General features: G+C 33.2%; 5 protein-coding genes across 5 annotated transcripts; 4 read left to right on the plus strand and 1 right to left on the minus strand.

Moving 5' to 3' along the window:
- Positions 1 to 64: 64 nt before the first annotated feature.
- Positions 65 to 2,556, plus strand: LOC106653474. Its single transcript, XM_014372928.2, has 8 exons — positions 65 to 432; positions 821 to 938; positions 1,007 to 1,066; positions 1,146 to 1,301; positions 1,365 to 1,499; positions 1,604 to 1,849; positions 1,913 to 2,095; positions 2,167 to 2,556. Exons 1-8 carry the CDS (start codon positions 272 to 274, stop codon positions 2,338 to 2,340), a joined length of 1,233 nt encoding a protein of 410 aa, XP_014228414.1. The 5' UTR covers positions 65 to 271; the 3' UTR covers positions 2,341 to 2,556.
- Positions 2,557 to 2,816: 260 nt separating this feature from the next.
- LOC106653431 (eukaryotic translation initiation factor 3 subunit B-like) lies at positions 2,817 to 6,311 on the plus strand. The gene is made up of 7 exons (XM_014372870.2): positions 2,817 to 3,200; positions 3,665 to 4,176; positions 4,264 to 4,614; positions 4,695 to 4,837; positions 4,923 to 5,058; positions 5,142 to 5,898; positions 5,973 to 6,311. Exons 1-7 carry the CDS (start codon positions 3,071 to 3,073, stop codon positions 6,068 to 6,070), a joined length of 2,127 nt encoding a protein of 708 aa, XP_014228356.1. The 5' UTR covers positions 2,817 to 3,070; the 3' UTR covers positions 6,071 to 6,311.
- Positions 6,312 to 6,650: 339 nt separating this feature from the next.
- On the plus strand, positions 6,651 to 9,151 carry LOC106653384. Its single transcript, XM_014372784.2, has 6 exons — positions 6,651 to 7,041; positions 7,125 to 7,242; positions 7,309 to 7,662; positions 7,736 to 8,023; positions 8,096 to 8,334; positions 8,408 to 9,151. The coding sequence occupies exons 1-6, from the start codon at positions 6,884 to 6,886 to the stop codon at positions 9,123 to 9,125; spliced, it is 1,875 nt and encodes a 624-aa protein (XP_014228270.1). The 5' UTR covers positions 6,651 to 6,883; the 3' UTR covers positions 9,126 to 9,151.
- Positions 9,152 to 9,249: 98 nt separating this feature from the next.
- LOC106653385 (late histone H2B.L4-like) lies at positions 9,250 to 10,437 on the minus strand. The gene has a single exon (XM_014372785.2). The coding sequence runs from the start codon at positions 10,247 to 10,249 to the stop codon at positions 9,851 to 9,853; it is 399 nt and encodes a 132-aa protein (XP_014228271.1). The 5' UTR covers positions 10,250 to 10,437; the 3' UTR covers positions 9,250 to 9,850.
- A 182-nt stretch (positions 10,438 to 10,619) lies between these two features.
- On the plus strand, positions 10,620 to 11,188 carry LOC106653386 (histone H2A, sperm-like). Its single transcript, XM_014372786.2, has one exon. It carries the CDS (start codon positions 10,719 to 10,721, stop codon positions 11,127 to 11,129), a length of 411 nt encoding a protein of 136 aa, XP_014228272.1. The 5' UTR covers positions 10,620 to 10,718; the 3' UTR covers positions 11,130 to 11,188.
- Positions 11,189 to 14,141: the final 2,953 nt, after the last annotated feature.

The following is a 14,141-nucleotide window of genomic DNA, read 5'->3' on the forward strand; positions in this document are numbered from 1 at the left end:
GAAGCAAAACAAAAATACAAACATCACTTCGAACGCGCGAACGTATTTGGATAAACTATAAGTGACAATTTAGTGCTCCTTCGATCGTTAGAGAACGATATCAGTTTTGAGGTGTCTGGACCGACTTTCACCGCGTTTGGCCTTAATTTCGTTCAACATCGAATAAATTAGCATTTTTGTTGCAAATCGAACATTTATCGATACTTTTTTAGCCTTGCCCCCTCATTTTTTAATTAAAATAGAAGTTCTCGGTCGTTCAATAAGCTGAACAATGGATAATGAAGTTCTGGATTTGTACAATACAATTTACGTGCCTGAAATCGATTACAAGCCTCAGGTCTGCAGCTCTGATTCGACTGTTGAAGATTTTTTAACGTTTTTCGCAACGTTATCAGCTGGCGTCATTCTATTTTGCATGTTCTGTAAAATTAAGTAAGTTTCAAATTTCTGTGTAAGATTCGACTGGCCTGCAACGATCGTCTCTGTAAAATTATTCAATTTTTCTCATCGAGTTTACGAGCACGAGTGCGTGAAGCGACCAATTGAATGTTAATCAATTATTTTTCCTCGTGTTACGAACTTTTTCAAGGTCTTGTTCTTGACGTGTATTATTATAACTAAGTGCTCTTAACGTGAACTTTTATTAATGATTTTAAATTAACCAAAATTAGATTAGCTGAAGCTTTTGATACTCAGTACTTCGTTACTGTTGAATAAAGTCGACTTAGTACTATCTCGGAACAAATGAACGAGTGAAAAGCTTAATTTTTCTATACATTGTTACATCTAAATACTAATAAAAAAACGTTTGCCTGTTCAGGCATCGCTGGTTTGTCAATGCTAAAAGTTCACTCAGCAATTCCATCGGAAAAATTTGGAAAGGTCAATGCCATTGCAAGCCTTGCGAAAATTGCATACGTATCAATGGTTTTCCTAACGTGAGTTTCTTTTTAAATGTCAACTGTATAGTAGCTGATTTAATAAAAAACATTTTATTCAATTACAGAGCGCTCGAAGTTTAACATCTACATTTTCGAGTTTTCCCAATAGTACTTTCAATGAAAAAGTAAGTCAAATACGAATTAAAAAATGGTACAAAAATCACTAAGACTAATAACAATTTTTTATGTATACACCCGTTCAAGTCAAATTGTAATTCAACGGCAACAAAGTGTACTCTTTTGAGCGATATTTCTATTCTTCCTGAAGATGAAGGTTTGAGAGAGTTTCAAGCGACCGAAGACATTTTAACTTTTGATAATGATTTTTGCAAATTTACCAATCTAAAAAAATTGGATGAGGTATTTAATTTATTTTCAAGACGTTCAGAAAGTTAATAAAATTTTAAATAACATTTGTCGCAGAGAAGCACAATATCATGTGGCAGTTCTCCGACATCATTTTCAGTCGATGACTCTGTCCTCTTGAACGAAAATAGCAGTCAATCTAGTTTGGAGATAACGTCGTCGAAAGATGCTCCTGAAAAATCCATATGTATTGTAAGTTTTTTGAATCCTAATTTTTTAGAAGATATTCATTCTCGTATTAAAATTTTGAATTTACTGACATCTCTTTTTATCATTTTGATTTTGTATGTTTTCAGTCGTTAAAGAAGTCAATACTGGCCGACGGTGTGGATATGCGTTTACGGATTCTATCACTGGTAAAAAAGTTATACAATCAAAATCTTGTGATCGAGGCTTCAAAAAATAAATTAATAAAATTTAACGAAGATATAATAAATTTACGAGCCGAAAATGCATCGCTGCGCGATAAAATTGTTTCGTTGCCAGATAATAAAAAAAGGCATGGCCATTCTTCACCAGAAAATTTACAACAGTCTATAAAGGTAAAAATTGAAAATTTTAATCCATCGTCGAATCATGATATAGTTTCGTGAATTACTTTTTAGATTAATCAACTAGAAAGACAAATTTCTGAGAAAAATGATACCATCGGCAAATTAGAAGATCTATGTGACAAGACCATGGCGATGTTTCAGGAAATGAGGCATAAGTACCAGATACTAAGTGACGAACACGGCAAATGTGAACAGATCAGAAGGCCAGCCTCGATTCACGGTCATAACGAGAAAGTTGAGAACGACATATTCGCATACTTTTTACAAGACTTTAGCTAATCAGTCGTTTTTACGTTATTTTCCAGATTGAGGATAATTTGAGTAAAATACTCAATGCGCAGGAAACTTCCAAAACCATCTCTAAAGAACCAAGGGCAAGGCGGCCCATAAGAACATCGTCCTCGTCACAAATATTAACTTCTTCGAGGAATGATTCTTCCTCGTCGCTATCCACATCCTCTTCGGGCAATATAATTTAAAAGACGCGAGCGAGATTGCGAAGGTTTACAAGCAACATAGTTGCAGAGATTCCTAAAATTAATTTGTCATACTTTTGTTGATTTTTAGTTTGAAAGTATGTAATACTACTTGTTATTGTATTTTTGAGCAATACCTTCTATTATTTCGTTACAGTTGTTATTATTTGATTTTGTACGAAAATTTTTTATGAAAGAAACGTTTTCCAATAATATGTTTATGACATGTTTTTCCTATAAAAAATAAATAAATCGTTTTCGGCTATTTGAATTTTACCCAAAAAAAAAAACTACTTGGGAGCAACTTGCAATAAGAAAGTCATTTTTGTAAAATCAAAAAATCAAGTACGAAAGTTTGATATTCGTAATTTGACCCAAAGAATTCGGTCATTTTGTGAAAAAAATGTTTCGGTGACTCGTGCTGCTGCAGGGAATTCGTTTCAATTTACGGAACGAAGGCGCGCGCGGGGCGTGCAAGATCAGTTCCAACTTCCACGCTGGCAAAAAATAATAATCATAATACGAAACACGCGGACACTCCGCGCAGACACCCAAAAGGCCTCGAGAGATTCCAACGATCCAGCTTGCTCAGCTTCGGATATAACTCGTTCTGTTGAATAAAATTTCATCGCGTGTATGCCAAGAGCGAGCCTCCGAGTGACCGTTGTGCAGCCGCGAGCCAGTCTGCTTGTCGATTAATTTTTCACTCATTCACTGACGCGAATAGCTAAATATGGCTAAAAAATCATCAGCCGATAAGACGGCTGCAGCCGACGAAAATGTTGATAAGTCAACCCCGAAGGTCGAGGAGGAGCCAGACTTCAGCGACCCGGAAGATTACATTGACGACATCACAGATGAAGGTGGGCAAACATTTGTAATTTTTATTGAGAGAATGCACAGCGGCAACCGGCAGCTCGCCCGCGTGTACCTACCTGGTGCACTGCTTTTTCAATATGGCCTTGCGTTTTCGAATTTTAGCATGAATGATGATATGAATTTTTACGTTATGTGCCAGTTTAAAAACGGCTGCAAAAATCCTAATCATCTCAATGTTGTTTGTTGATATGCCATCATTGCTTCAAAAGAGGTTAGACTATAACCTCCTTCTTGAGAAATTTTCGAATAATCTGATAGTAGATGATGTACATGATTCAAATACCAATTATATTTTTGAGACTGACAAACATTCACGCTTTTAAATGATGCTAGTATTCAATGTTGGAATATGCATTGAATTTGTCACTATGTTTAATTGTTTTTCAAATCAACTTTTTAAAACATTTAACTAGGAGCGCAGTTAACTCAAAAATATTTTTTTTTTTAGAACTCTTGGGAGACTTGTTAATATCAAAGCCCTCTGAAACAGATGGTCATGAAACTTTCATTGTGGTCGATGGTATCCCTAAAGTTGAGCCTAAAAGGAAGGAAAAGCTACAATCAGTTATAGAAAAAATTTTGAGCAAATTTGGAACTATTATCAACAAGTACTATCCTGTGAATAAAGAAACAGGGGAAACCTTGGGGTATGCTTTCTTTGAATTTAGCACTCCTCAAGATGCTTTGACAGCAGTTGAAAAGGGCAATAACTATAAACTAGATAAACAGCACACTTTCAAAATAAACTTGCTAACAGATTTTAAAAAGTTTGAAAACCTTTCTGAGGATTGGGAACCACCAAGCCCACAGCCTTTCAAAGCTGCTGCCGATTTACACAGTTACTTACTGGATCCAGATGCATATGATCAATTCTGTATTGTTTCTGGGCAACCTGGAAATACCTCAGTTCAAGTTTGGCAAAATTGTCAACCTGAGCCAATGATAGTGGAAGATCGTCCTGTTAGTAAATTGCAACATTTATATATAAAAATATTAACATCTTATAACTGATAATATTTTATGTTTAATCAATATTTTATGTTTTAGCGCTGGACTGAAACATGGACAAAATGGTCTCCATTAGGTACTTACCTAGCCACTTTTCATAAACTTGGTGTTGCACTTTGGGGAGGTCCTAAATTTGAGCAACAGCACAAATTTGTTCAACGTAATGTTGAATGCATAGATTTTTCACCTTGTGAAAGATATCTTGTCACTTATTCTCCTAGAGATGATTCTAATGAAAAAAAACTTAGCATGTGGGATATTTTAACTGGTCAAAAAAAACGATCTTTTGATGTTAAAGGCCCTTCAATTTGGCCAATCTTTAAATGGTCTCATGATGATAAATATGTTGCCTGTATGGCAGAAAACACACTCTGTATTTATGAGACACCTGTAAGTAATTTTTAAATTTATTTTTTGAAACTAATGATTTGACAAAAAATTAATGTACATTAATATTATTTTGTACATAGTCGTTTGGTCTGCTTGATAAAAAAAGCATAAGCACACCTGGAATCAGAGACTTCAGCTGGTCTCCAACTGATAATATTATTGCTTTTTGGCTTCCTGAAAATAAAGATGTACCGGCGAGAGTGACTCTTATGGAAATTCCAAGGTTTGTTTCACAAAATTTTTGTGATGTAAACATTTATTATGTCATATTAATTATTTGATACTAAAATTAATCTAAATCATTTTAGTCGCAATGAAATCAGAAAAAATAATCTTTTTAACGTTGCCGACTGCAAAATCTTTTGGCAAAAATCAGGGGACTACCTTTGTGTCAAGGTGGACAGATTTGCAAAGAAAAAAGAAAAGACAGAACAAAAATATACGGTAAACATTACTTTCTTTTATTTATTGATAAAAATGTTGATCAATGAAAATAGAAAAATAAATCAATATTTTTTCTACATCAGGAAAGTCTTCAAAATCTTCAAAATTTCCAAGGAATATCTTATAATTTGGAAATCTTTCACATGCGTGAAAAACTCATACCAGTTGATAGTGTAGAAATTAAAGAACCTATTCATGCTTTTGCATGGGAACCCATTGGCAACAAATTTGCCATCATTCATGGTGAATCAGGTGCTGTCAGTGTTAGCTTTTATGGAGTACGCATGGGAAATCAGCCAGCATTCCTTAAAAAGTTTGAAAAGAGGGCTGCCAATCACTTGTTTTGGTCACCAGCTGGGCAATTTATTGTATTGGCTGGCATGACAACAATGTCTGGAGCCCTTGAATTTGTTGACACAAATGATTTTACAAGTATGAACTTAACAGATCATTATCAAACTTCTGATATTGAGTGGGATCCAACTGGTCGTTACGTCGTAACATCAGTGGCTAGCTGGAAAACAAGTGTAGACAATGGATATTGGCTGTGGACGTTCCAGGGTAGAATTTTGAAACGTGTGAACCTCAATCATTTGAATCAATTCAATTGGAGACCAAGACCACCCACTCTACTAACTCCAGAGCAAATCAAGGATATTAAGAAAAACCTCAAGAAATACTCATCGCAATTTGAGAGCAAAGATAGATTGAGACTCACGCGGGCTTCCAAGGAGCTTATCGAAAAGCGTCATCAACTCATGAAAGAATTTGAAGCTTACCGCGCTGGACGCGTTGAACAGCACAATAATCAAAAGAAGAGACGTCTGGAATTACGTCAACGTAAGATACATAAAATGCTTCATATTCATACATTACTTTAAACATGATTAATACAAAATATTTTATTATTTCAGATATTGATACTGATGAATTAGATTCAGATACAAAGAATGTGGAAGAAGAAATAGTTGAATTTTTCGTGAAAGAAGAAACTTTCATAATTGATAATTAAAATTTTCTAAAAATTGAATTAACATTATTTTTAGGTCTAAATTACTGTAAAAATTCTTAAGGTTTTTTAAAGAAAACCTTGATAGTTTGTTTATAGTTAGACACCACAAAAATCTTTCATTGCGACTGCGGAGTATCGTTATACAAAAACGTGCTTAAACAGTGCCTCATATTTGTATATATTTGTATTATTTTTATTTATGATTGTCTGTTTCATTATTTATTTCACACTGTAAATAAATATTTGTAAATCGTGTTATTATTAAAATAAAAACGATTTGGATTTTGCATTAATACAAATAAAAATTTGTTACAAATATCTACAATGATAATGATATGAAAAACAGTTGCGTTTCTACCTATTTTACAGTAACAATGCTAATTGTATTTCTACGATTAATATCCATACACCCTTTTCGTAGAATTATAAAATGATTTTCGATAGGAATAAACCAGAATGATTTAGAATTTAAAACGCGTCTTATATTATTATAATTATTATTCCAAAACTGTATTACTGATATGCGCCGGTATGTTCGATTCGAGCGTCTGTAGTTTCATGCAAAAACCGCGCTGCCGGCCGCACGTGTGAGTGATACATCGCGATGCAGTTTCGCGACAAAATTTTCGACTGAATTTTGTTAGTTAAGATTTTATCTGCTACCCAAGACAATTTGGGTAATCATTGCTACCACAGGCCTTGATCGTTGATCTTTACTTTAATTAACTTAGAATAATGAAATGAACAACGAAAATTGATGTTACGGCTTGAGCAATTTTTATAATTTCACCTTGCGGTCGATCATTCAAGGTTATGGCGACTTCGGAGCTTGGCGGGAGAATGATGGATTTAACGCATTTTTTATCATCTTATTTAGATGTCGATGTAAATTTAATTTTTGTTTACATCCCATTATTGTCAGCATTATCTCTTATAATAACCGCTAGCCTAACTGCTTTTTATAAGCTCCGGTAAGTGTTGATTATTGTCATATACCATTATTGATAGTTTACCCGATCGGCTAATGTCATCTTGTTTTGTTTATATTACATAGGAGTCGTTTGCCATTAAAAGTGAACTGTTGGTTTTGCAATAATTATTCAAAAATTCCAAGAGAATCTTTAAAATGGTGGCTTTGTTCTAATTGTGAACAGTACAATGGATTCTCTTCTGTGAGTACTCAAAAGTAACTAAACAACTTCGATAATGATACTTGACATATACATTTGTTTTTAAAGGATGGTGATTATAATTATGATATATCAGAACAATATGCCTTGAATGGTGATGTCACAACCAAAAGCAAAAATTATTGTCAAAGAAGTAAATCTTACACAAATCACAACAGGCTTTGCAACAAATGCAATTATAAAGAAGAACTTAAGTTGATGAAATTGAGAGAGTTTGAAGACTCAATGGTTGTTTACAGTGATAAAAAGTTGGCGAAATTCAGAGAAAAATTTGAACGAGATTATCCATTGTGCTTGAGCTGTCAGAATATAGTACAAAAAGTTATTTATAAACAAAAACAATGGCTCACTCAATACAAAATGCTTCTTTTTAAAAAAAAGCAATTTTCAACGATATTTAAGGTGATTTCCAATTAATGATTTATTTTATCAAAAAATAATACTACAAGCTTTCAACTGAAAATTAATTTTTCAGAATCACATAGTTTTAGAGAGATTTTTAAGAATGGTTTTAGTAATTCTTGCTTCAGTATCGCTTTATTTTACTGAATCATGGTATTTTCCACTATGTGGATTTGGTGTTCAATTTGCTGCGTGTTTAGCTTCTACTGTCAACAGCAAACAATTAGATATCTTTCCTGTCCTAGGTTGGTTTTGCTTGATTTTTGCACAAGTAACTCCAAAAAACACTGTAATTAAGTTATTTAACATTGATATTGACTATTTATATACTGATGTAGCTAATGAAAAATATCAACACTTTGTAAGTTCAAGTTTATATATTTTTATCATAACTCATTAATATAACTAATCATTAAAATTATTGTTATTGCAGATAGTTATTCTCTGTATATTATTAGGATTAATTAATTTCAGACTTTATTTCTTTAAAAAAATGACAAATAATGTAGCATTCAAAAAGTTGGAGTCTTGTAATAAAAGTTGTTCAGAATTATATCCAGATACATGGAATAATTTCTCAAATCTTGATGAGAGTAATACCATATCTGATATTCCATGTAATGATAGTTTGTCTATTAACGATAAATTATCGGAAAAAGTCAAAAAGCCATGGTAAATATATCAGTTATTTCAAAACTTTTTAATTTAATCAAATATTTCATAAAATATTATTATTTGTCTGTAGGTTGGTTCAAAATTCTCAGCAAATAACTCCATCGTCTCATAATATAAATAATGAATTGGAACTTGATACCTCTCCTGCTACGAGTATAAAAAATCATGCACCATCCTTGAATGATAGTCTTACGAGTCTTCATTCTTTAAATTTAGGTCACCACAGAAAAATTTCTCCAAATAATTCTCCAAAGATCTTTGAAAAAAAGATTTATGGTTCTAATTTTTCTGCTAATGCAAACCGTAATAATCATCAGAATCGACGACCAATCCTTGCTCCTCCAAAACTACGTGGCGCTATTACTCAAACTTCCTGGGTTGCAGGAGGCTTTTGGCAATCAGGACCCTATAATTCTCAAACATCTCTATCTCGTTCTTCGAGTCAGAGTTCAGGAATTGCTTCATTAAGCTCTGCTAATTGCACATTTACTCGCGAACCTATAGTTAGAGAATATGATCAATATTCTGATATATCAGATCAATTGTACACTTGGCAAAATAGAAGTGAATGCTCAAAGCTAAATTCTTATAATCCAGTTAAATGTTATTCACCCCCACCTATTAGTGAGTACAGCTCATGCATGAGCTGTTTTTCACAAAATAAATGTGGAGGACACTCAACAACAATTGTATCTAGTCCTACATGGCTAACAGCATTACTGTGTGGGTCTCTCATTTTTAACATGGTTGTTCTTTGTATTCTTTTGATAACTTCATTAAGATTCTAAGAGACTTAAATGAGATTGACTATTATGTAATTGAAAACAGGTTTAATTATTATTTCATAATTATGAAATTTATGTTGAATTTGCTCATGTTTAGATAATCATTAAGTATAACTAATTTTGTGAATATTATTTAAGTTTTAGTTTTATTTAAATTTCTTTAAAAAATGTGCATAAAGACTTGAAATTGTATTGTATTCATGATTGTATCCATATGTGGCATTTATACTACGGACAATCTATATTTTTTTTTGAGGAGTGGTAAATTTTGAAAAACATTAATTATGCATTGCACCAACAAATTTCTTCGATAATAATATTTAACTAATTTTATTAGTAACAATTGTATAAATATAATTTTTATAACAAAATATTAAAACAATTTTTTTACAAAAAAAAATGTTAAGTTTTGTTGCACTTACTAAACTCTATATACATTTAAATTGCAAAACACGATATAAGTAATTAACAAATTTTTTTTAAATATCACATTAATGATGGTTAAGTGTAATTTACTAAAAATAGAATTATCAGTATTGAGAATTCATATTCAAATTTATATACTCAGCAACAGCAATAATATGCTCGGCAAGTTTTCTGAAAATTTCGAGTTGATATGTATTACGAGGCAAACGATATGTTTGTAAATAACGTATTAATCATTATTTGGCCCTTTAGAAGAGCCGATTCATCATAATAGAGTGCTTGCAATCGCCTATTACATTGGATTAGATGGCTGGTTTATTGCTGTTGTACTTGGTGACGGCTTTTGTACCCTCGCTGACGGCATGCTTGGCCAACTCGCCGGGTAATATGAGTTTTACGGCCGTTTGAATTTCTCTAGCCGCCAGGGTCGGCTTCTTGTTGTAACCGGTCAAACGCGCCGCTTCGCTCGCAATCCGCTCGAATATGTCGTACATGAAGCTGTTCATTATCGACATAGCGCGACTCGAGATGCCGGTGTCGGGATGGACCTGCTTGAGCACCTTGTAGATGTAAATGCCGTAGCTCTCTGTGCGTGACTTCTTTTTCTTCTTTGATCTGTCGTCGTTTTGACGAGACTTTGACACTTTCATCGATTTTCCCGGCTTCTTCTCTTGTTTTCCAACGTGCGTTTTCGGAGCCATGGTATCGCCAACTACTCACTGATTGCGCGTTATTAAAATCGATGAAAGTGATTATAATAAAACGTATAGAATGTATGATTCAAGCGTAACAAAAAATAAAAACTGGCGCTAAAATAACTTAGAATCCAAAATATTAAATTTTCAGAAAATGACCGTAACAGTTAAAAATTTATCGTTATAATAACGTTTGGAGTATTTCACGTCTTCTTTTATACACTGGTGTTGAATTTGAGGTAACCAATCACGTGAGAGTGACAATTTCCACCACCAATTATCTAACATCAATGAAGTTAAGTGATTGGTCCGTTCGATGCTGAGCGCTAAAATCGCGCTGTAGAATTTGCGACGCGCCAAATCGCTCGTTCTCGCAGCTCACAATCAGATCTCATCCCGACCTGCACGGACGTGTGCTGCGGAGACATCGACAGTTTTTAGTTGATTTTTAAAAGTGAGTGCGATATCTTCAACTATGTCGGCCCGAGAAGCTGCACAGAAAACGAGGAGCAAGCCCCGAAGCTCCGCATCAAAAGCTGGTTTAGCTTTTCCCGTTGGCAGAATAAAAAGGCTGCTAAAAAAAGGAAGATATGCTAAAAACATCGGCATGGGTGCCGCCGTTTATCTCGCAGCAGCCCTCGAATATTTGGCCGCCGAAGTCCTGGAATTGGCTGGCAACGCTGCCAAAGACAATCATCGCAAACTCATCAACCCGAGGCATCTTCAGCTGGCCATTCGCAACGACCAGGAGCTGGACAAGCTGCTAGCTCACGTTACCATTGCCCAAGGAGGAGTTCTCCCGCACGTCCATGCAGTCCTGCTTCCAAAGAGAACTGCCAAGAAGCCGAAAAACGAAACCGACGGAGCGGCAGAAGACGATGAGTAATTATTTAATAATGTTAAGAACTCTTAGAGTTAAAAAACTTTTTTCAAAGTTAGAAACCTTTTTTAAACTTTATAACTTATTTCAAAGTTGAAAACTTTTTTTAAATTTAATAACTAATTTAAGAGTTATAGACTTGTTTGTATTTTATAACGTTTTTAAACGTTGCATGTAATTTTAGCATTAATAAATAGACGTTGATATGTTTTAAACGTATATTGTTTGTGTATAAATTATTTAAAAATCATCCTTCTTCCATCAAATATCGAAAAACAAAAGAGCGCGAATTTCTGACTTCTTGGAAAACGAGGCAGTGCGAGTCACAACTCGCAACGGTTTTCGACCTAAATCTTTCACAGCAGTGACGCGTTTTGTTTCTATTCGAATCATAATAACCTTGAAATTATTGTCTTAATTTACTTGATGCAAAATTACCCATCTCTGCAATCGCGATCAAAATGGCTTCTATGAATTTCAAATATCAAATAAGTCATCCTTCCGAAAATTGTGATTGCCTCAAACGTCCGGATCGCCTACCGTCCGATTTTTCGAATGAATCGCAAATCGAACCCTCGAAAAGCCGTTACAATGCCGGTGTCCTTGTGGGAAATTGGTTTTACCGTCGAGCTCCTTATAATCCACCCCCAGATGATTGGAAAACCGTCTACGATACCACGTACACATGCAAACGGAATTGTGATCTCGAGAACGATTGGTTACTCCAGCAGAAGAACAAACTCAAAGGAGACGTATGTAATTTTATCAAATGTTTTTCAATGAAACAACATCTTATAACATTAGATGTTTTTATTCGGAAAATGAAAAGCACGGAATAGGAAAGGATTTTTTAATACAGCATCACGCAAATGATTTTCAAAAAAATTTCACTACTACCAATGACTTGTATTATCGCGTGATTCCTGCTGAACGCTGTGGCCCGCGGAGGCGAAAATATAGTTCAAGGTAGTAAATAATGGTAATTGTTAAAAAACTATTTCTTTATGATGCACCTGAAACAACGCGACAACGACCATTTTCTTTCATTTTTTAAGAAAAAATTTATGGTTACCGGAAAACGATTTAACTAAATGTTTCGGAAATTTGACGGAATTCGGCTTAGTTGAGGTGGAAACGTATAAAAAGTGTTTAGCTGCTATCCCTTCTCCTCGAGAGACGATGTATGCATCACATTTCAAAAAGCAAAAATTTAAGGATGAACCAGATAAATAGTAAGGGACAGAAACATTCCAATTATTTACTCAAAAAGTAAATCTTGATCTATAAATACATTTAATTTTATAGCTATCCTAGACCAATAGGAAAAATGAATGAAGTCAATTTAGATCATCTTGACATTAATCCAAATTTACCTTTTCGACCTCACATAATAAAAATATAAAGACAATTCCAGACAAAATTTCTGAGAGTTGTAAATTTTATTAAAACTTTTAAAATAATGAAAATAAATTTTGAATGTATTGATATACATGAACATAAGCATGCTGTCGTTCATACTTATAATTGTTGAAAGTCTTTCGTCCTTGTAGAAGAAAATAAACGAAAGCCACATAGCAATTGGAAGAAATGAGTGTAAAGAGTTATCTGCAATATAAGCAGATTTAGTAGTAAAAAATTCAAACAATAAATTATTTTAGCAATATTTTCTGAATAATAATTGATACTATGTAATCATTTTTTATAAATTTTTAATAAATTGTAGTATTGTAGTACAAGCTGATGTTCTCTGGATTATTAAGCAACGAATAAAAGTGAGAGTAGCTTCATTCATAAACCTTTTGAATATAATTTTCAGGCATCTTTGGTTATTCTATAAAAACTAAAACATAAAGTTTTGTCATAATTAATCATTCATATATGCACAATAAAAGAATTTGAGAAATGAGCTTAATCAAATTGACATTGTAAATGTAAATTATATTACAACAAAAAGGATGATAAAATACCCATTTATATAAAATGTACTCTATGCAAAATATTTATTGGTGAATTGCGTGGTGTCTTACAGCATGAGATAAAGAAATTTTCCATTATTTAACGCTGACGCTAAATTGTCACAAACATCAACCAAGTTTTACGAGTAGATAAGAAAATCTAGCGAAAATACATCATGCCATACACCTTCCCCTGGCTCACTAATATTTCGCTTCATTACAATATGATATATTCAACTTAAAATAAATTAAAATCTTAATCTTCATTCAAGTACCTGGCTCAAATTTCGATCAGCATGATAAATAATATAAATAAGGCTACCGCCGCTTGTTACATCATCAATAATGGAACATGCATTAAATACAGACAGTCCAAGTGATTTACTTCCTCAACATCAATTTCAGATTTGTAATTGATACCTCAATACGAGATGCTTGCGGTTATAAAATACGCTCCTATATGCTTAAAAAGAAATTACGAATCAGTTACACACGCACACAGGTACATCCATAGAAAATATAAATATAAAATATTTAGACGAGTTAGACCAAAAATCAGGACTTGACCAATACGTATGACAAGTACAAATACATTAAACATATTTTTACGGACATATTGCATAGTAGAAAGCTATATCTGCACATACTCATTCATAAGACAATCAGTTACGCAACCTACTTGTCATTGGCGTTAAATACGCAGACGCAATTTATTTTAAATAAACATGCGATCTCATAAAAAAAAAAAATAATCATTGAAAATACTTTACATAAAAATCTTACTCCAAAATCATCAAAAATAATTTTCATTTAACAATTCTTCACGTTATTACAAGTATATCATTTGCCATTACATATAGACATATGCATTTTTTAAAAATTCAACGCGTTTATTTGAAACAGCGGTTTGTGGACGAAAATTATCGATTCATTTTTAAATATATAACGCAGTTATATTGAAATTGTTTCATTACTGAAGTTCATCAAACTTACATTCAAATCTATGATCGTTAATCCGAGGAATCGTTTTTTTTTCTTTTGATAAGTTAACACAACTTGATTA

This window comes from Trichogramma pretiosum, unplaced genomic scaffold (genome assembly GCF_000599845.2).
Source record: "Trichogramma pretiosum strain Unisexual culture from Peru unplaced genomic scaffold, Tpre_2.0 scaffold60, whole genome shotgun sequence".
NCBI lineage: Eukaryota > Metazoa > Arthropoda > Insecta > Hymenoptera > Trichogrammatidae > Trichogramma > Trichogramma pretiosum.